The 22,052-nt window shown below is 46.8% G+C and overlaps 2 protein-coding genes across 2 annotated transcripts in view; both read left to right on the forward strand.

The window, feature by feature from the left end:
- LOC128046350 (zinc finger protein 862-like) overlaps positions 1 to 17,244 on the forward strand; it is a 30,115-nt gene extending 12,871 nt beyond the window's left edge. The window contains exons 5-8 of the mRNA XM_052638431.1: positions 1,252 to 1,408; positions 15,428 to 15,535; positions 16,513 to 17,197; positions 17,232 to 17,244. Of these exons, the coding sequence (XP_052494391.1) occupies positions 1,252 to 1,408; positions 15,428 to 15,535; positions 16,513 to 17,197; positions 17,232 to 17,244 (963 nt within the window). The remainder of the gene's footprint in view (positions 1 to 1,251; positions 1,409 to 15,427; positions 15,536 to 16,512; positions 17,198 to 17,231) is intronic.
- Positions 17,245 to 17,251: 7 nt separating this feature from the next.
- Positions 17,252 to 21,144, forward strand: LOC128046825 (zinc finger protein 862-like). The gene is made up of 2 exons (XM_052639035.1): positions 17,252 to 18,621; positions 20,243 to 21,144. Exons 1-2 carry the CDS (start codon positions 17,259 to 17,261, stop codon positions 20,428 to 20,430), a joined length of 1,551 nt encoding a protein of 516 aa, XP_052494995.1. The 5' UTR covers positions 17,252 to 17,258; the 3' UTR covers positions 20,431 to 21,144.
- The last annotated feature ends 908 nt before the right edge of the window (positions 21,145 to 22,052 follow it).

Here is a 22,052-nt window from a genome sequence, read left to right on the forward strand (position 1 = left end):
CAGCCCTACTACTATTATCTCCTTTTGGCAGATAACAAAACATATTAATGGGGCCAAATACTCTAACTTCTGACATAAACAGAACAGCTACATTCAGAAAAGCCATCTTTATCCAGAATCTAAAATGACACAGAACTCCAGAAATAACCCACAACCACGTAACAGCCACAGAGCTCTTAAATAATCAATGTAAAAGATATGTTTCAGCTTTAACTTTGGACTCATGTTTCTTCAGACTTTGTGTAATGTTTTTTAAATGCTGCACTGAGGGGGTGGAGCAAGCATAGTTAAACTCAGCTTGTTGGGCAAGAGCAAAGATGTAGCCAGAGAACAAGGGCGCTGGTGGTGCTGCCCTCCCCCCGAGCCCCTGGCCGCCAGCCCAGGGCTCTCCTTCCAACCTGCTGCACTCCTGAGACCTCCAGACTCCACTTCTCACCTCAGGCCTGTTTTATCAAATGCAGCAGGTTTAGTTTCTGATTCTTTGGAAAATTGCCCTGCAAGGAAGCTGTGTTAATTGAAGTCTCTGAGTAAACAGATCCATCTCCCTTTCTCAACTCCGCCCAACCCATATAAGCGGGGTTTTACTACAAGTCATTTTGAGCAGCCCCTTCTAGCATTCTGTTGAGAAGAGCTCAGACGTTCCTTATTCCTAACATCGTAGGTAAAGTTAGTAAGTTCGGATTTTTATGGAATCCAGAAAAGGGACAAAGCTCATTTCCCTTCATGTTCCTTCAGTGTTTAGGATTAGAAGATGATAAACAGATCTAACCTTTTATAGCCTGAGTTCCTTTAGCAGTAAAGTGTGTGTTAACCTAGTCACTGAACAGGAGCATCTTTACTTGTTGTTTTACTGTTCTTTCCATCCCGATGGGGAACCTCAGCAGCGGCTCAGAGGCAGCGGCCACCTGTGCAACGGTGGATAAGTAGAAGGTGCTCTTGAGGATGGGTGCAGCCACGAGGCTCTGCGAGACCCTCTTCCTCAGTGCCCTGCCCTTTCCTTCCCAGAGAGAAGAGGAAGGGTCTTCTCTTCCTTCTAGGATCATGGTGAGGTTTGTGTAGTTGTTACCTACCGACTCTGGGCCACACACGTTTGCTCCTTTGACTTTAGGTGGATAGCTGAATTCCTCAGAGAGCGTCTGGGCCTCTCGGCAGGCTTCCCAGGAGAAACAGGCTGTGAGCAGGATCCCCGGAGCATCATGCTGGGTGTCCAACGTGAGAGGAGTACTGAGTGCCTGCTACTCTTTGTTGCAGGATCCTTCTGAGGAGGGGCTGTTGGAGGAGCTCCCGGTGGTGTTTGAGGATGTGGCAGTGTATTTCACCCGGGAGGAGTGGGGCACGCTAGACAAGCGGCAGAAGGAGCTGTACAGAGACGTGATGCGGATGAACTATGAGCTGTTGGCATCCCTGGGTAAAGATCCTAGAAGCTCCTGTGTCTGTGCCATCACTGGAGGTGGGGACCTGCGAGGGCAGCTCTGTTTGTCCTTGTTGTCCCTTTCCTGCCCTTTCCCTGCATGTAGGCAGAGAGCGATTAGATCTTTGCATCTCAGAACTTTCCCTGCCTCGGGGTGCTGTGCTCTATCTCCTCTTCACCCACCCGTCGTCATCCATCTTCCACCACTTACTGAGCGCCTATAGTGTGCTGGCTGAACGGGCACGAGTCAGGGCTCGGCTTCCAAGAGACAAGCAGGTTTTTGGAAGAGACAAGCGCTTTAATAAGAAACTAGAAAATAACACAAGCTTTGTAAAAGAGGTTCAGGAAGCACCCTGGGGCCTCTGGAGACAGTGGCTTAATGTGGCCAGGCATCCAAGGGAGGGGTAAGGACAGGCTTTACAAAGAATGAAGTGCTTTAACTGCGCTGAAAACCAGGTGCAGGAGGAGGCCAGGCTTCCAGACATGACAGAGCTGGGGACGGTGGGAGCAGAGGCAGGGAGGCGAGAAAGGGCGTCCGGCTGGACTCCTGGATTCCCACCTCTACTTTGAGCCAGCACTGCTTCATGCCGGGGCCAGCGGGGTGGGCAGGGCCGGTCTGGGAGTCCCTGGGCTACAGGCCCCGGAGATTGATCCGCACATGCTGCTGCCACCTTCCCGGAGCAGGCTCCTCTCGCATCTGCTCCTTGTTCTTCTCTTTGCCTCCTTTATCCATCAGGCAGCCCGGATTTTCACGTGGCACCAAAGAGACAACTCTTCATCTTAAACGCTGTAATTATTATTATTATTCTAGCCTATAATGTAACAAAAGCCTTGCAGAACAGGCTGCCGTGCCTAACTTAGGAATTCCACCAGCGACCTGGGTCATGACTTCTACAGAATAAGGAGTCCGAGTATTTGTGGCTTACTTGGTGTCACGTTCCTGGCTCACAGCGCCCTTTCCTGGGCACCTGAGTATTTTCTGTACATCCTTGACCAATATACAACTTCTTATAATTGTTCACAGAGTTTTAAATGGCTCCTCAAACATTGAGAAAGGATGTGAAAAATTGTTTCTTTCATGAGGACAGAGGTATTGTACTTGAGTCCTGGGCCAAGGCCTTTGAAGCACAGCTTCAAAGAACATCACTACCATCCACAGTGTCTGAGAGAGCGAGTGAGTGAGGGTGAGATTGGTTCCAATCTCACAGGAAGTTGGTTTTTCCTTTGAAGGAGTGAGCAGCAGTGGTTGCACTCTGCACTCTGCCCTCTGGGCCCCTGCGGAAAGTCATGGGGAAGACGGGGGTGACCGGGGTATAGCAGTGTGTTTCCCACAGCGTGGGCCTGACTTGGATTGTTGAGCTGGACCGTGTCATCTAAGCTTTTTTTATCCTTTTCTTTTTAACTTCTATATGTTCAGAAGTGGGGAAATCTTCAGTAAGTAGGCCTCCTCCGGGAGAACTGAGGTACAGAAAGGGGCTACTGCCCTGGGGTGAGAGGTTGGGATTGGCTCAGGTCAGCTCAGCTCAGGTCCTGGGTCTTTGTGGTCTGGTGGGCCTCATTTGCGCTGTCGATTTCCTTGTGCTCTTTTCATTCGAGGAAACCCAGCTAGTTCTTTAGTTTCTGTTATCAGGACTTACAACTAGTAGATTTGTTCTTTTAGATTTTATTATTATGGTACCTGTTTTTTAAAAAGACAGTCTCAATTTGATGCAGTCAGAGTTAATGTTAATCTGTCAGTTGTGCAGCAGTTAAACTGTTGTCGACTAAAGCTTTTCAGCTGGTAGTTTCCAAGTTAGGTTCAACCTCCGTGGCCCCACCAGTTGTCTTATCAATAGGACTGAACTTGTAGAGGACAGTCACTTTGATTATGGAGAAAAGAAGAGGTTTGTGCTTTGATTTTAGTGCTTTCCTCTGTCAACCTTTACTTTTGTGGACTTGCTTATTTAGAACTCTTTATCACTATGTAGAGTTCCAGCTGTTCTTTTATTTCAGTATTTTAAATTCTGGTTTCAAACTTTGGCCATATTTGGTGATATCTCTTGCTCCCCCCACCCCCCAAAAAAGAAAATTCAGTTACATTTCACTGTTAAGAAATTAATAGCTGTCATTACAGAAACACACAGGCAATACAGGGACTAGGTGGTAACCCTTGCTTTTACTAGTAAAGGTATCATCGTATGCGGAGTAGCAGGTCACTCACTTCAGGTGGGCAGTGCCTTTTCTACAGGTGAGCTCATCAGCGATAGCTGGACCTCATAGCTGGGAGAAGAAGTCAGGTCACCAAGTGGAAAGAAAACTGAGTGGGAGAGCCCTCAGTGACATGAGCGGGAGTTAGAGTGGCTTATGTGTTATCTAGGAGGCTAGCTGCACAGTGGGCCGTATCTGGCCTCCCGGTGGGGCCCTGCTGAGCTAGAGAGAGAGAAGCAGTGCCAGGAGCCCGAGGGGCCATCTCCAAACCGGTGCGGGAGCCCGCCTGCCAACCTTGGGGCCAGAGTAGCCTGAAAGGATCAGAATCTGTCTTTGCAAGCCAGGCCATTTTTCTGGACTTTTAGTGTGTGTGTGTGTGTGTGTGTGTGTGTGTGTGTGTGTGTGTGTATCAACATGCACATGTGTGCATGTGCCATATTTATATCTCTTCAGTCACTTTTCTGTTACTAAGACATGGAGAATCTGTTTGCAAATTCCCTCTGTTTCACTTGTTCTGAAGAGAACAAAAAGAAAAGGTTTTTTAGCACCATTTCAGCCATAGTTTCAAAGAGCTGGGCCTGGGCTCCAGCACTTCTGGGGCCACTGCTGTGGGCAGTCAGAGGTGACTGATCCTCAGGGGAGCGTAACTGAGGCAAACATTTTCTGGGATATTCAGTCTCATGTATGATTTCAGTTAGTCTTTAAAAATATTTCTTCATAATTATGTTTTTTAAAGACCTTTATTTATCTATTTGATTTTTTGACTGTGCTGGGTCTTTGTTGTGGTGGGCGGGCTTCGCATTGTGGTGGCTTCTCATTATGGAGTACAGCTTCTAGGCTCAGAGTCGTGGCTCACCGACTTAGTTGCTCCTCAGCATGTGGCATCTTCCTAGACCAGAGATTGAACCCGGGTCCCCTGTATTGCAAGGCAGATCCTTAACCAGAGGACCACCAAGGAAGCCCAATAATTATATATATTTTTAATCGAAATAGTTCTCATATAACAAAAAAAATGACAGTTCCTGTCCCACCATTCTCTATCACTGAGTCCTCCTCACCAAAAATTTTTAGCTGTTTTTTCCAGTAGCTGGTTTCATTATGCCTAAGAAACACACATATATAGATATTGTTTTTAAAGGACCAACTTCAGCAGGATGCATTTCTAAAACAGCTTCATTCTTTTCCATCACCACTTGCTTGGGTCACCTCTTTGGGGATTTTGTTTTTCACCCTTTGCATTGTTAAAAGAAAATTAAGAGAGCTTTCCTGATAGGAATATTTTATTGAGGAAGAAACAAACTGTTCATGAACTGGGAGACTTCACACCCAAAGTGGTTAAAAGTTTGGCTCTCAGCAGGTAATGCTTGGTTTATAAAATGTGAATTAAGGACTATTTTTTTTTATTGTGATTATATTCTCTCTAGGGTAGTAGCACTGTTTACCTTGTGTGTAGCTAATTGTCTCAGAAGCTGTATAGTCACTCTGACATGAAGGAAACTTAAATCTTATTTAAGACCACAGTCAGCATTTTGAGCAAATTAGGACAGTTTAAGATTTGGTTCTGTGATTATGAGTGTTTGGTCCAGGGGTTTATTCAAAAGGTGGCCTCTGGGACTTCCCTGGTGGTCTAGTGGTTAAGACTCTGCCCTACCACTGCAGAGGACATGAGTTCAATCCCTGGTCAGGGAACTAAGATCCCGCATGCTGAGGCCAAAAATAAAAGCAAGTTGTGGCCTCCATTTTGGCTTTTTTATAGGGTGAAACCTTGATCGGGGCCCATGATTTGTCACACTCAGGTAGCAGATAGGCCTCCAATCACTTTTTAGTCACATTTGTGTTCTAATTTTAAGTAATAAAATGACCAGTACTGTACTCTTCAAAACTGTCCTGATTAGGAGGAGAACTCTGGGAAGAGCACCAAGAATCTGCTTCCTTACCTGGACAACAGTTGCACTGGTAGAATCTGTCTGGTGTAGCTATTTTGGAACTCTGAAATCTGTCAGAGGCTTTCAGCTTACAGGGGAAGAGTTGGAAAGTAAATTGTGGTTCAGTTCAGTTCAGTCGCTCAATCGTGTCCGACTCTTGTGACCCCATGAATCGCAGCACGCCAGGCCTCCCTGTCCATCACCATCTCCCAGAGTTCACTCAGACTCAAGTCCATTGAGTCGGTGATGCCATCCAGCCATCTCATCCTCTGTCGTCCCCTTCTCCTCCTGCCCCCAATCCCTCCCAGCATCAGAGTCTTTTCCAATGAGTCAACTCTTTGCATGAGGTGGCCAAAGTACTGGAGTTTCAGCTTTAGCATCATTCCTTCCAAAGAAATCCCAGGGCTGATCTCCTTCACAGTGCACTGGTTGGATCTCCTTGCAGTCCAAGGGACTCTCAAGAGTCTTCTCCAGCAGCACAGTTCAAACTCATCAATTCTTTGGTGCTCAGCCTTCTTCACAGTCCAACTCTCACATCCATACATGACCACAGGAAAAACCATAGCCTTGACTAGACGGACCTTTGTTGGCAAAGTAATGTCTCTGCTCTTCAATATACTATCGAGGTTGGTCATAACTTTCCTTCCAAGGAGTAAGCGTCTTTTAATTTCCTGGCTGCAGTCACCATCTGCAGTGATTTTGGAGCCCAAAAAAATAAAGTCTGACACTGTTTCCACTGTTTCCCCATCTATTTCCCATGAAGTGATGGGACCGGATGCCATGATCTTTGTTTTCTGAACTTTTTCACTCTCCTTTTTCACTTTCGTCAAGAGGCTTTTTAGCTCCTCTTCACTTTCTGCCATAAGGGTGGTGTCATCTGCATGTCTGAGGTTATTGATATTTCTCCCAGCAATCTTGATTCCAGCTTGTGTTTCTTCCAGCCCAGCATTTCTCATGATGTACTCTGCATATAAGTTAAATAAGCAGGGTGACAATATACAGCCTTGACGTATTCCTTTTCCTATTTAGAACCAGTCTGTTGTTCCATGTCCAGTTCTAACTCTTGCTTCCTGACCTGCATATAGATTTCTCAAGAGGCAGGTCAGGTGGTTAAGTTTGGTCAATTTTAGCTCTTAGCACAGTAGCAGCTGCCCATCTCTCACTCCTACCACAGTGCAAGCAGCTATACTGTATGACTAGAGCAGGTTGCACACAATTGGCAGGAATTGGGGTGGGCCAAAAGGGCACTGTCCTCTAAATATCAGTCAGGGGTCAGTGCTCTGATCACTGATTGCTGATTCTTATCACAGAGGTGCAGACAAAGAAGTAAGCAGCCAGGGTTGTATACCTCCTCCATTGCTGCAGGTTCTTACCCCTCCTCTTTAATTTTTCTTTTTCCTTTTTTTGGAAACCAGACATTAGAGACTAGGAACCAAAACCATATAGGAGGAAAATTAAGACAGTGATTTTGCGTGACTAGGGAAGGATTCGAAAAGACCTGAGAAGACTTTAAGTTTACACTTCAGGCTAATATTTGGCACACAGATAGCCTATAATGATTAAAAAATTAAAAAAAATAATAATAATGGTAACCCAAAACAATAAAAACAGCAAACCTTGGGGACAGGGGAGAATCTGATTTCCAGAGTTACCACATTATTAGATTCAAATGTCCAGTGTTCAACAAAAAAATCACAAGGCACACAAAGAAATAGGATAGTATGACCCATTCAGAGGAAAAAATTAAACAAAAACTGTCCCTGAAAAAGACCTGGTGGCAGGTATACTAAATAAATACTTTAAAACAACTGTCTTAAAAATGCTCAGAGAACTTTAGGGAGATATGGAGAAAGTCAAGACAGTAATGTATGGATAAAATGGAAATATCAATAAAGAGAGAAAACCAAAGAAGGATCCAGAAAGAAAATTGAGAGTGTAAAACTACAACTGAAATGAAAAATTAACTAGAGGAATACAAAAACAGATTTGACCAAGGAAAATAAAGAATCGGCAAGCTTGAGGATAGGACAATGGAAATTATGGAGCCCCTGAAACAGAAAAAAAGTCAAAGAAAAATGAACAGAGCCCAAGGGACATGTGGGAAACCATCAAGTGGACCAACATGGACATTGTTGGAGTCCCAGAAGGAAAAGAGAGAAAAGGAAAGAAAGAATGACTAAAATCTCCTCAGTTTGATCAGAGACATGGTGGCTCACACTGTAAAGAATCTGCCCGCAGGGTGGGAGACTGGGTTCGATCCCTGGGTCAGGAAGATCCCCTGAAGAAGAGAATGGCAACCCACTCCAGTATCCTTGCCTGGATAATCCCATGGACAGAGGCGTAGTGGGCTACTGTCCGTGGGGTTGCAAAAAGTTGTACAGGACTGAGTGACCTACACTTTCACTTCATGAATACAAATATCCAAGAAGCTCAGTAGACTTCAGGTAAGATGAACTCATATCCACACTGAGACACACACTATAGTCAAACTTTCAAAAACAAAGAGAACCTTGAAAGCAGCAAGAGAGAAGTGAAACATCTCATACAAGGGACCTCAATAAGATTATAAACAGATTTAACTTCCAGAGGCCAGAGGCAGTGGGCAGATATATTCAAAGTGCTAAATGAAAAAAAAAAGTCAACTGAGTCCTATATCTGGCAAAACTGTCCTTCAAAAGTGAGGGTGGAATTTAGAGATGCCAAGCTAAACAAAAATTGAGGGAGCTCCTTACCACTAGATGTTCCTTGCAAATAACACTCAAGGGAGGTCTGCAAGGTGAAATGAAAGGACACTAGACAGTAACTTGAAGGCTTATGGAGAAATAAAGATCTCAATCAAGGTAAATAAATGGGCAGTTATAAAAGCTGGTGTTATCATAACAATGGTTTGTAACTGTACCTTTTGTTTCCTGCATGATTTGAGAGACTAGTACATTTAAAGGAAAAAAAAAAACAATTATTAATCTATAAGCTAGTATTTTCTAACTTTTTAAACTCCATATCTTATTTTCTACATAATTTAATACATTTAAAAGAATTACTAGTTTATTTTTTGGGACACATATATAAAGATGTAATTTTGTGACATCAATGATAGAAAGAGATAGATGGGAAAGTTGTAAAGGAGCAGTTTTTGTGTACTATTGAAGTTAAGCTAAATTGAAATTAAGAGTGTTGGTACTTTAGGATGTTAAATGTAATCCCCATGTTTGTTGTTGTCGTTTAGTCACTAAGTCATGTCCAACTCTTTGTGATCCCATGGACTGTGGCCTGCTAGGCTCCTCTGCCTGTGGGATTTTCCCGGCAAGAATGCTGGAGTAGGTTACCATCTTCTCTTCCAGAGGATCGTCCCTACCCAGGAATTGAATCCATTTCTTTTGCATTGGCAGGCTGATTCTTTACCACTGAGCCACCTGGGAATCCCTAAATATAATTCCCATGTAACCAGAAAGAAAATAGCTATAGAATATACACAAAAGGGAATTAGAAAGGAATTTAAACATTTTCACTACAAAAATAAACTAAACACAAAAGAAGACAGTGATGATGGAAATGAAGGACAAAAGTTTAAGGCATATGGAAAACAAATAGCAAGATGACAGTCCCTTCTTATCAGTAATTACTTTAAATGTAAATAGGTTAAACACTGCAATCAAAAAACATTGTCAGAACAGATAAAAACACATGATCCAACTATTTGCTGTCCATAGGAAACTAATTTTGTACCCAAAGACACAAATAGATTAAAAATTAAAGCATGGAAAACAATATTCCATGCAAATAGTAATCAAAAGAGAGCAAGAGTTGGCTATACAAGTATCAGAAAAAATAGACTTTAAATAAAAAAAAACATATAAGAGACACAGACATTATATGTTTATATCAGTATAGAAAGAAGATATAAAATTATATATATAAACCTAATGACAGACTCAAAATTTGTGAAGCAAAAATTACTAGAGTTGAAGGAAGTAAACAGTTCTACAGTAATAGTTATAGACTTCAATATCCCAGTCACAATAATGAGTAGAAAAACCAGAGAGAAGATAAAGAAATAGAGTACTTAGACAATAAACCAACTAGATCTAATAGATATCTACTAGATACAGCACTCTACGAAACAGCAGCAGTATTCACATTCTCACATTCACGTGAGGCATTTTGTAGGCTAGATTATGTGTGGTGACAAATTAAACCTCAATAGATTAAAAAAAAAAGATATCAAACAGTATCTTCTCCAAATGTAATGGGATGAGATTAGAAATCAATAACAGAAAACTGGAAAACTCACAAAATTGTGGAAATTAAGCAATTTTAAACAACCAACGGATTAAGGAAGAAAATCATGAGAGAAATTAGAAGATACTTAAAGATGAGTGAAAACAAAAACAACATATCATTTTGATGTGGGACAGAATAAGTGGTGCTAAGGGGGATATTTATAAATGCTTCCATTAAAAACAAGAAAGATCTTAAATCAACAACCTAACTTTACAACTTAAGGAACTTGGAAAAGAAGAATAAACTAGACCCAAAGCTGACAGAGGGAAGCAAATGATAAGGGTTAGAGCAGAGAGAAATAGACAATAGAAAAACAATAGAGAAAAATCAGTGGAAACAAAACTTGGTTCTTTGAAAAGATCAACAAAATTGAAAAACCTTTACCTACATAGACTAACAGGCACAAGCAACAGAGAGAAAAATAGACAAGTTGGGCTTTATGAAAACTGTAAAATTTTGTGCATCAAAGGACATATAACCTGGGGATTGTCTAGTGGTCCAGTGGTTAAGACTTTGTGCTCTCACTTTAGAGGGCCTGGGTTCAATCCCTGGTTGGGGAACTAAGATCCCACAAGCCATGTGGCATGGCTAGAAAAAAGAAAAAGAAAAAAAAAAAAAAGACATAAACCTAATACAAAGTCAGCACACACAATGGGAGAAAACATTAGCAAACCATAGATAAGGGATTAATACCAGACTATACAGAGACCTCCTAAAACTCAACAGCAATAAACCTGATTAAAAATGGATACAGGACTTGAATAGGCATTTCTTCAAAGAAGATATACAAATGGCCAGTAAACACATGAAAAGATAATACCACCCATCATTAGGGAAACAGATCAGTGCTACAGTGAGATACCACCTCACACCCATTAGGATGGCTACTATCAAAAAAATGGAAAACAAGCACTGATGAAGTTGTGAAGAAATTAGAATCCTTATGCCTTGTTGGTGGGAATATAAAACGGTACTGTCACTGTGGGAAACAATATGGCAGTTCCTCAAAGAGCTAAAGATAGAATTATCATGTGTGTATGTGTCAGTTGCTCAGTTGTGTCTGACTCTGCGACCCCATGGACTGTAGCCCACCAGGCTCCCCTGTCCAAGGGATTCTCCAGGCAAGAGTACTAGAGTGGGTTGCCATTGCCTTCTCCAAGAATTTTCCTACGATCCAGCAATTTTACTTCTGGGTATATATCCAAAATAATTGAAAGCAAGGTTTATTTTCAGAATATTTTCAGAATATTCTGAAAACAGAATAGCAGCATTATTCACAATAGCTAAAATGTGGAAGGAACCCAAATGTCCATGGATGGATGAATGGATGAGCAAATGTAATCTATACATACAATGGAATATTATTCAGCCTTGAAATGGAAGGAAATTCTGACACATGTCAAAACATCAATGAACCTTGAGAACATTATGCTAGGTGAAATAAGCCAGTCGCAAAATGATAAAAACTGTTATTCTATTTACAATAAATAATCTGAAAAAGTACTTAGAATGGTCAAATTCAGAGAGACAGGGACTTCCCTGGTGGTCCAATGGTTAAGAATCTACCTTCCAATTGAAGTGATGCAGGTTTAATCAGGGATCCTGGTTAGGGATCTTTTTTTTTTTTTTCTGGTTAGGGATCTTAAGATTCCACCTGCCTTGGTGCAGCTAGGCCCATGGGTCAGTTTATGTCTTCAGTCTTTTCTAGGCCCGGGTTCCTGAGTAGTCCCACAACTCCAGGAGATGCAGGTCATACCTCATTCCCATTAGGCAGAGGAAAGAAGCCCACCCCACTCTACCCTTCCCCATGGTAGTGTGGGGGACTCAGTACACCTAACAGCTCTTTCCAGAAACATCTCCAATATCCAACTCCCTGACCTCTTCAGGTCCAGTGTTCTGACTCCCTCTTGGTGGCGAAGCTTTGGGTTACAGCCCAGTGTTTCAGCCATTCTTTCCAAGTAGGGCTTCGGTGGTCTAGCTTTGGAATGGGGAAAGAGTTGTCTCCTATTTTGAGGGGGACTTTAAAACAGGCAGACAGAACCACACTTTAATATCTTGTTGCATATATTTATTGCTATTCCTGATTTATTGATTTTAGATATTATCTATTGATTCCTACTGTGGAGGATGAAGATATGGCCCTCTTACATCACCCCAGACCCCCACTTCTCTTCCTTCCATCCTCTCAGAACAGGTATATCATACTTTTTTGGTTAATTCAATGTGAATTATTTGCCTAATAATGATTATGTATTATTTACTTTTAATCAGTGACATATGATGATGTTTCATCTGCTGTAATTTTTTCTTATTTTTTATTTTGTGAGTTTTCTGTGTTATCACCACTATTTCTCAAGTTCTTCCTGGAATTAGACAACTCTTCAAAGAGTTTCTTCCACATGATCGAACAGCCTGTGACTTATCTCACTTTTTTTCTGGAGATGTCCATCACTGAAAGTCTTCCATCCCTCTGCTCTGCCTAAGCTAGTTATTCTTTAGGCCTGCTGCATATCCGTGGCCTTGGACTTTCTTTTGTCTCTCCCCTATTTCCCAGATCTATTGTTTCTTTTAGGTTTACGTCTTCATTTTATTGGAGCACATCCTTCAGTAACTTTCTAAAAAAGGGTTCATGGGAGGAAATGTTTTAAAAGAGTCTGTATACCTAAAAATGCCCTCATTCTGCTCTCACAATTGCTAACTTGGTTTGGGTATAGAGTTCCAGGTTGGAGATGATTATCTTCAGCATTTTGAAAGCACTGCTTTTAAGTTTTACAGGTCCTGTTGAGAAGTCTAATTACATTTTTATTCCTAAATCTTTGAACACAGCCTGTTTTTCCACTCTTAAAGGTTTTAAGGTCTATCCCAGTGTTTTGAAGTACTTAGTGCTTAATGATATAAATGTTTTTTCATCATCTTTTGTTCTAGGTATCTGGTGCTTCCCTTCCATGTGGAAACACTTTCCAGTTTGAGGAAACATTTTTGTATTATTTCTTCCTTCCTATTTTTTCTTTCTTCCAAGTCCTATTAGTTAGATATTAGACTTTCTAAATCGAGTCCCTGGTTTTGTTTTATTTTTTACTTTTTCTCCTGTTTTCTGCTTCTATATTTTTTCTTCTACTTTCCTAGAGATTTCCTCCATTTTATTTTCTAACAATTCTATTTAATTTTTAAAAATTTATTCTATCATATTTTTAATCTCAGAGTCTTTATTGCTCTTTTCATGGATAACTATCATGACTTTTCTTGGTGGGAATATTCTCCTTTTTAGGGGAGGGGTTGAAATTTTGTTTTGCTTCCATCTCTAGTACCTTCCATTCTTTTTCCTTCTTGTTTCATGTTCACAGTTTGTCTTGGATAAATATCTTTAGGTTCATTCATATTTAAGAATAAAGCCTTAAAAACTGACTGGAATCTCTGTGTGCATGGCTGGGACTCAAGGGGTAGGTTATGAAAGGTTGTTGCTAAGCCGTGAAAGACGCTGGATTCTTGGCCTCCAGAGGAGAGGAATTCAATCCACGGCCAGTGATAAGCTTTTGTGTAATAAAGTTTTATTAAAGTATAAAAGAGATAGAGAAAGCTTCTGACATGGACATCAGAAGGGAGAAGAAAGAGTGCCCACCTGCTAGTCTTTTGCAAGCTGTTTTATGTCTGTTACAAAGCTATTAATCAGATAAGAGAGACACCACAAGGCTGAGGGAGTTTTACCAGGTGCCTCTCCCACAATATGCATTTTTGAGATAGGATGGCTCCCAGACATAAAACAATTGATATGACATCAGCCCAAGGTTTGAGAAAAGAAAAAAAGTTAGTCTTAGCTGGAACTGTTTTGAAGAAAGGCAAATTCCAAAGCAAATACATAGTTTCATTAACATAGCTTAAGAAAAATATTTCCATAAGAAAAATGCATTGGTTAGCTCTAGGTTTGAGAAAAGTTAAGTTCAGGTGGAACCAGGTGTCGTCATGGCAACACAGAATTTTAAGAGAGACCTCCTTTTAATTTTGTATAGAGAAGGAAAACAATCTGACCCTTGTAGTTTGTTTCTTCCTGCCGCCTAAGGGAGAGACAAGAAATGTCTGACACTTGCAGCCTATTTCCTCCATTTGGAGACCCCTGGCCTTCCTGCCTGTTACCCTCTCAGTTACATTCACTGTCGGGTGACCATCTGTGAACGTGGATGTTTCACTGAAACACCTTCCAAAGTCTGGATCCGTAGGTATTTTGGTGAGGGGGGCTGGGGAGGGCCAGTTCTGTTTCTCTAAAGAAAATGTGTACTCTCCCGCTTGGCTGTATGCCAAGCTGGTGTTCCTGGAGCCCAGGAATACAACTTCTGGTCTCCAGGCTGTCTTCATCTATTTGCATTGCAGTGCTTCTCCTTCATCTTTCACTCACCCCACCATCCCAGGGCCTAGAACCTTTCTGGTTAAGTTTTTTTAGGAGAATAATCTCTCTTCTCCTCCTTGAGGGAGGGTGGTGGTATTTTCCGGTTTCCTGGAATAGGTGAGAGGAGCTGGACTTAAACAGGTCTCTTCTTGCCCACCACCTTCTGCCGCGCCTGGTGCCTCCAGGTCCTGGCTCTTGTGGGGATTCTGAGGTCAGCCTCACTTCTTTCTCCTTGTTACCCGCTCTGCTGGCGTTTGGTGTTCAGCTCTGTTAGTTCTTCTCTTTTATCTCCTTTCCTTCTAAAGATGCATTAACATTTCTAGTGCAGTGTCTCTCTTGGGCTTATGCTTCTTTTTACTGTTATTATTCCTTTGCCCTCATTTAAGAGATGTTTGAAGAAGGATATGTGTTCAGTCTACCACAGATTAATAATCTATTATATTTTCATTAGTAGTAATTATGTGGGTACACACACACACACACACACAAACATATAAATATATCCCAATGATCCAAAGATGAATAGTGAAAATAATCTCCCTTTACCTTGTTCTTCAGTCCCTCAGCAGAAGTGCCCACAGTTACCAGTTGCTTGCATATGTCTTTCCAGAAAAGTTTATACACCCATTCACATTGATACATAAAAAGCATGTAAGTAGAGATGATGGATTTTATTTTAAATCAAGAAAGAAAAATTTTCACATACCCCTGAAGACTCTTTATGTTTTCAGTAAAGGGCAGTGCTTAACCCAAAGACATGAATCTCTTTGAGGCGGATTTCAGGGCCCACTGCCGGTATAGACACAGCATTAGGGGCCTTTCGAGTGCCCCGTGTAGTAGCCACCTGCACCAAGGCCAGCCATGGGTGTCTCTGAGAAGCACGTACATGGGACAGTTGTTGGTGACCCTCTCCCACTTCTTGTGTGACTTTATCATCCCTGTCTTCTTTACTTTTGGCCTCTGTATTTCTTCCTGTTTTCACCCTTTCCCCTCTAGATGTATGTAGCCGACTCATGGCTTCCATGTCTGGCCCATGGAGCTAAGGGATACCCCTAATCTGGCTGCCTTTTTTGGGTTTTAAGAATCAATTGGAACCCCAGACTGGTATGCTTTCATCGCACCCCTAGTTGAATAGATTTTATCAGGAAATACACCTGAGGCCTTCCCAGGTCTTTCGGGTGGGTTGCTTGACTTGATAGTCCAGGGCCGTGATGTCACTATGACTCTTTGTCCCTGCAACAGGGCCTGCTGCTGCCAAACCAGACCTGATCTCAAAACTGGAGCGGAGAGCTGCACCCTGGATCAGGGACCCACACAGGCCAAAGTGGGGGAAAGGCCATCCTCCTTCAGGTGGGTCTTGACCTGCCGAGTGCTTGAAGGGTCTGTCGGGGGGCCAGGCAGCTACAGCATGCCACACAGTATTAGTTTAGCCACACTCGCGTGAATCTATTGTACATGGGGCCCTGTGTTAGGCCCTGGGTAGAAAAACATAAATATGAAACTAACCCTGCCTTCACAGCATAGAATAGTCTGAGAAACTGGGACTGTTTGGGAAAAGGAAGGAGCTTTGATGAGTGGAGGTGAAACCAGGATGGTGTGGTAGAGCTGATGGGGGAGATACGTGGTGGACACTGGTCACGAGGAGCCATGTGACCCACAGGCTGTGAGCCTCCCCCAGCTCCTCTGGTGTTTAGTGACAACACTGCTGGTCTGTGGGAGTCAGCAGTTTTGCATATGTCCATCAGTAACTTATTGGCCCTTAGCTACTGTGTATACCTCTATGCCCCCTTTGTTTCTCAGGCTAATAAGAAGACTTATGGATGTTTACCCTCATTTCTTTATGGTGCCTCGAAAGAGGATTAAGACCATCCAACAGCATCTATGGCCAAGGTGGTTAATTAAGCTTATGAGCGTCTGATGTCACGTGATCCCAGGGTAGCTTTGTGGGTAGAGAAGGGGTGGCTGGCTGAAGCAACCATGAGGATTAGCTCATAACCCGTGGGGAGCCAGACTGACTTTCAGAGAAAATAATGGGAAAGGGTTTCAAGAGAAGCCACTCCTGGGAAGATCCCCTGGAGAAGGGGATAGCTACCCACTCCATTATTCTGGCCTGGAGAATTCCATGGACTGTATAGTCCATGGGGTCGCAAAGAGTCCAACACGACTGAGCGACTTTCACTTTTCACTTTCTGATTTCTAGAAAGGTGGAGCCCATCCATCTTCTCTGCTTTGCATAAGGGGTACTTACTGAATTGGGGTGTCTTAGCTTATAGGAGGCTGCAGAGTCCTCGGCAGCAAAACCAAGCACAGTCTGATTTGCCCCAAAGGGAAAAAGAAGATGGTGGCCGTTAGAGAGGCGCACACACAGGCCTCGGCTGTAGAGTCCACGTGGCTTCCAGTTCCTTCTGTGGAGACGTGTACTTCCTACTGCAGGCCCCGCCTTTGTGAGGCAGACAGACAGGCCAAAATCAAGAGGACTTACAGACCCCGATCAATTCAGAGGTCGTGGTTTGGGCAGTTCCCATGGTTAGTGATGGACCCCAAAGAGACCAAACTCTTCTGCTCAGCTTGCAAAGAAAGGCCTAGTCTCCACGACAGTTCATCCCGGCTGGTCCGCGGCTACACGGGCCCTTTCAAAGTGGAGACTTTAAAGTACCACGAAGTCAGCAAAGCACACAAGCTCTGTGTAAACACCGTGGAAATCAGGGAGGATGCCCTGCAGACCGCCGTGGTCCCCGAGATCTCCAGTGACCTGATGGCCAACATGGAGCACTTTTTCCACGCTGCCTACTCGATCGCGTACCACTCGAGGCCCCTGAACGACTTCGAGAAGATCCTGCAGCTCCTCCAGAGCACGGGGACCATGATTTTGGGCAAGTACCGAAACCGTACCGCCTGCACGCAGTTCATCAAGTGCATCTCCGAGACTCTGAAGAAGGAGATCCTGGAGGACGTGCGCAACTCCCCGTGCCTGAGCATGCTGCTGGACAGCGCCACGGATGCCTCCGACCAGTCCTGCGTGGGCATCTACCTGCGCTACTTGAAGGGGATGGAGGTGAAGGAGTCTTACCTCATGCTGGCCCCCCTCCACAGTGAGACGGCTGATGGATACTTCGAGACCATCATCTCGGCCCTAGATGAGCTGGACATCCCCTTCCGGAAGCCGGGCTGGGTGGTGGGCCTGGGAACCGACGGCTCTGCCCCGCTGCGCTGCGGGGGAGGCCTGGTGGAGAAGCTGCAGGAGATCCTGCCCCGGCTGCTGCCGGTGCACTCTGTAGCCCACCGGCTCCCCCTGGCCGTGGTCGATGCCTGCGGGGGCATCGGCCTGGTCAAGAAGTGTGACCGGCACATCCGAACCGTCTTCAAGTTCTACCAGTCCTCCAACAAGAGGCTGAATGAACTGCAGGAAAGCGCGGCTCCCCTGGAGCAGGAAATGGTCCGCCTGAAGGACCTGAATGCGGTCAGGTGGGTGGCCAGCGAGAGGCGCACGCTGAACGCGCTCACCCTGAGCTGGCCCGCCCTGGCCAGGCACCTCCAGAGCGTGGCGGACGCGGGTGGGCAGGTTGGGCACAGGGCCCAAGGCATGCTGAAGCTGATGAAGGGCTTCCATTTCCTCAAGTTCTGCCACTTCCTCTTGGACTTCCTGAGCCTCTACCGGCCTCTGTCCGAGGTGTGCCAGAAGGAGATCGTTCTGATCACTGAGGTGAACGCCACGCTGGGGCAGGCCTACGTGGCACTGGAGACCCTCCGTCACCGGGCAGGCCCCAAAGAGGAAGAGTTCAATGCCAGCTTCAGGGATGGGCGGCTCCACGGCATCGTGCTGGAGAGGACTGAGATGGCAGAACAGCGGTTCCAGGCAGACAGGGAGAGAGTTGTCCTGACGGGGATCGAATACCTCCAGCGGAGGTTCGACGCTGACCGTCCCCCACAGCTCAGGAACATGGAGGTGTTTGACACCAAGGCCTGGCCAAGCGGGATGGCCCTGGCCAGTTTTGGGAATGACGACATCCTGACCCTGGCCAGGTATTTTGAGCTCTCGCTGCCCCCAGGATACAGCAAGCAGGCGCTGCTGGAGGAGTGGCTGGGCCTGAAGGCCGCGGCCCAGAACCTGCCGTTCTCCATGCTGTGTGAGCACGCGCTGACCCGGCACCACCGCTTCCCCCTGCTCAGCCGGCTCCTGGCCCTGGTGGTCTGTGTGCCCGTCTCCACTGCCTGCTGTGAGCGCGGATTCAGTGCCATGAACCGGATCAGGACCGACGAGAGGACCAAGCTCTCCAACGAGGTGATCAACATGCTCATGATGACGGCCGTGAATGGCGTGGCAGTCACAGAGTATGACCCCCAGCCGGCCATCCAGCACTGGTACCTGACCTCCTCAGGCCGGCGGTTCAGCCATGTCTGCACCTGTGCCCCGGTGCCGCCCCGCTCTCACGCAAGTAAGTATGCATGGCAGAGCTCCTAGACGCGGGGATGCCAAAGAGGAGAACCTCAGCTTCCCAGCCCCACCCTGAGCTGACAGCCTGGTAGATTCCGCTCAAGTCAGCCGTCACCACAGACTTGCTCTAAGGGGTCACGTGCTCAACTGTTTGCTAGACCAGTGGGTGCTCAGGACAGGTCACCTTAATAATTCAGCTAGACAGGCTGGACGCCCACACTGCAGGCCACAGGGCGCAGCGCTAAGAGCAGGAAGTTCCAGAGCCAGGCTGCCCAGGTTCAAGTTCTAGTCATGCCGCTAACTAGCACGTGACCTCGGGCAACTTAATCTCTCTGTACTTTGGTTTTTCATCTGTAAAGTGAATTAATAACTCTGGGAGATGGGAAGGGACAGGGAAGCCTAGGGTGCTGCAGTCCATGGGGTTGTGAAGAGTCGTATACAACTTGGTGACTGAACAACAACAACAATGGTGCTTAGAACAGCGTCTGGCGGGTAACACCCATGGTGGTCGTTAAAGGTTCAGCTATGACCAGGACTAACTCAAGGACTGGATGAGTGCTGGCAGGGACACCACCCTGCCATGGTCTGTGGGGACCCTGTTTGTAGCAGGAAGAGGTCAGTGCAGGTCAGAGGGGCCGTGAGGACCGTGTTGCGTGGAGGAGAACGTTAGGGGTTTCAGGCAGGGGAGGGGTCCATGAGGAGAGCCTCCCAACTTGCCTGGAAGGCTGGGCAGGGACTAGGTTAGAGGGGAAGTGATATTATCCCGGAGGCCCAGTTACTGAAAGTCTTAAGCAAGAAATTTCCCTTTTCAAGTAGTCACTGAGCAAAGAAAACCAGAGCTTCTCCAGGCTGTGCACGGGGCTCCGTTCTGTTGCTTCCACTCTCATTCTGTCTCGGGGTCTGTGGTCATCAGCAGTGGACTGGCCTCAGGGTTGACAAGAGGCTCTGTGGGAAGCAGGGTGGCCCTGGGCCTGCAGCTAGGCGGTGGGTGCAGGGAGGTGGGAGGTGGAAGTGGGGAGAAGGAGAGGGTGCTTCTGAGATAGTGTCCTTCACCCAGCATCTGTTGAACGAGTTACTCTTTGAGCTTGGCCCCCGGGGATGGAGGAGAAGGTGCCCTCATCCGTGCCCTTCTGCAGGTTGTAACCACAGGGCGATGGGACTGTACCTCTGAAGCAAACAGAGAACCCAGCCAGATTTTTATATAATGAAACCTTCCTCCCCAGGCAGTTTCTCAGCCTCGGCACCGTGGACATTCGGGGCCAGATAGTTCTTCGTTGTGGGGGCCCGTCCTGTGCTCGGCCAACCCTGGCTTGCCCATTACACACCCACTGGTTACCAGCAGCACCTTCCCGGTTGTAGGAATCAGAAACGTCTCCCTCCAGACTCTGCCTAGGGTCCCCTGGGGGCAGAATCGCCCCATGAGCTCCGCTGCCCTTGGGTGGAAGAGTCCACAGAGTGGGACTCGCTTGAGCCCCGGAGAGCAGTCCTCATCCGCCTCCAGTCTGTTTTGCCAGGGGCTACTCCCCCAGCCTCCCTCGGGTGCAGCTGGATGTGAGGGGGATGGATTATCACCTGAACTGTTCTCTCCTGCTCACTGTGCCTTCTCTTTCCTCCCACACGAGGGGCGGGGCTCAGGAAGAAGACTGGCGCGTTCTGCAGGGAGGAGCCCACCGCCCAGAAGCCTCCCGGCCTGTCCTGCAGGGAACCGATGGAGGTCCTGACAGCCTGCGTCCCGGAACCTCCTGAGAGGCTCCTGTCTCCCCTCCTTGGCCAGGAGGCCCCAGGCTGTCCTGCCAAAGCGCTCCTGTAGTAGGAACAGGAATCTGAGGGGTTCACTCCTTGGAGCCCCCTGCTGCCCTGGCCCCGTGATCGTGGTGACAGGCCCTGGGATTCGAGGCCGCCCGAGTCTTCACTGGGTGGGACTCTAAGCACCGGGATGTGGGCAGTGACAAGACAGTTAAAGCCACACCCCGGGAGGCAGGGAGTTAGGAGGTGCACGACCTGTTTCCCGGGGCCCTTCTCCAGGCCCAGGGGGACCTCACAGCACTTATATATGCACAGAGGTTCTATCTCAAGCTCACTTTCAAGGTGCTTCAGCACGTAATCCCATCATGAAAGCCCCAGCTTCTGGTGGCAAGGAGACTTTTCCGAAGTGGGAATGACAGCTAGGGGAAGGGGCTTTAAGGAGCACTCCGGCCCCTGGGTAGTTGGGGAGCATCCAGGGGGCAGCCCACAGCCTGAGGCACGAGGTGAGGGCAGAGGGTGAGCAGGACTGGGGCCGGCCTGGCTCCGGGCTGTCCCCCTGGCTCCACAGAAGCAGGGAAGCCTCAACCTCACATGGGAGACCTGCGTCAGAGGCTGTCTCTGCCTCGTCGCGGGGCCTGCCTCTGCGATGCAGCAGGCAGAACCCCTGCACCCTGAGCAGCCGACAGCTCCTGGACGGGAGGAGTGTCTCCCTGGAGGGGCCCGGCGCTTCCCACCAGTACAGCCCCTGTGTCATGCTGAGCCCTGGATTTCTGCGGAGCAGAGCATAAGGACGAGTTTGCACTTGGGGGACTTGGGATCCAGCCCCAGCTCTGCTTCAGGCAGTGGGTCAACCGTGATGGCCCCCTCCCTGTCTCCTGTGCCTTCGCGTCCCTCTCTGTGAAACAGCAGCAGAGAAGCCAAGTGCCTGTCAGTGCCCGGCCTTTGCGGGACTGCTGGCTGACAACTCCTCTGTGGGCAAAGACGGGCCTCAGGAGGCAGAGTGGACTTGGCTGTCATCAGCTCTTGTCCCTGTCCCTTGCCACCGATGTCCTTATTGTGGGAGGAGGTGCCCTCAGCATAATGGTCTAGTCCATTCTTCCCAGAGGTGCTCTGGGGACCAGCCTGGGAATCAATAGGGGTGTTGGTTTAAATGTTTCAACACAGACCCACCTGATCAGCTCCCTGGGCCTGTTTCCCACAGGCCCACCAGGAACTTCATGGGCTCACTGAAGCCTGAGGAGACCACCCTGGCGGCACAGAGGGTGTCCCACACGATTCGGTTCCCCTTGCCTCTCCCCGTCTCCCTTTCCACCCGGAAGTAAGGCATGTTTCCTTCCAGGGCAGCTGCCCTGGGGAGGCCTAGGCTGCTTATCTGCCCGAGGACGATATGGTATCTGCCTCCCGCCTTCCTTTCCACAGGTGGGAAACCAGGGGAGCTTGGAGGGAAGGCTTCGGCCTTTCTCTGGCTTTAGACAGGCAAGAAGCAGTTCTCCGTCCTGACTTGCTGCCGGGCCCCAAGTGGGGTCCCTGCTCTGTGCTTCAGGCCCAAGCAGTCTGACCTCGAGCAGACCCTCGAAAGGTGCTGAGAGCCCCTGAGATGTTGGTACCAAGTGCCTCATGGGCAGAACCCATGGTTCCCAGTGTTCCTGACTCTGCCTTACACCATCACTTTCCTGTTTTCTTCAG

This window comes from Budorcas taxicolor, chromosome 4 (assembly GCF_023091745.1).
Source record: "Budorcas taxicolor isolate Tak-1 chromosome 4, Takin1.1, whole genome shotgun sequence".
Taxonomy (NCBI): domain Eukaryota; kingdom Metazoa; phylum Chordata; class Mammalia; order Artiodactyla; family Bovidae; genus Budorcas; species Budorcas taxicolor.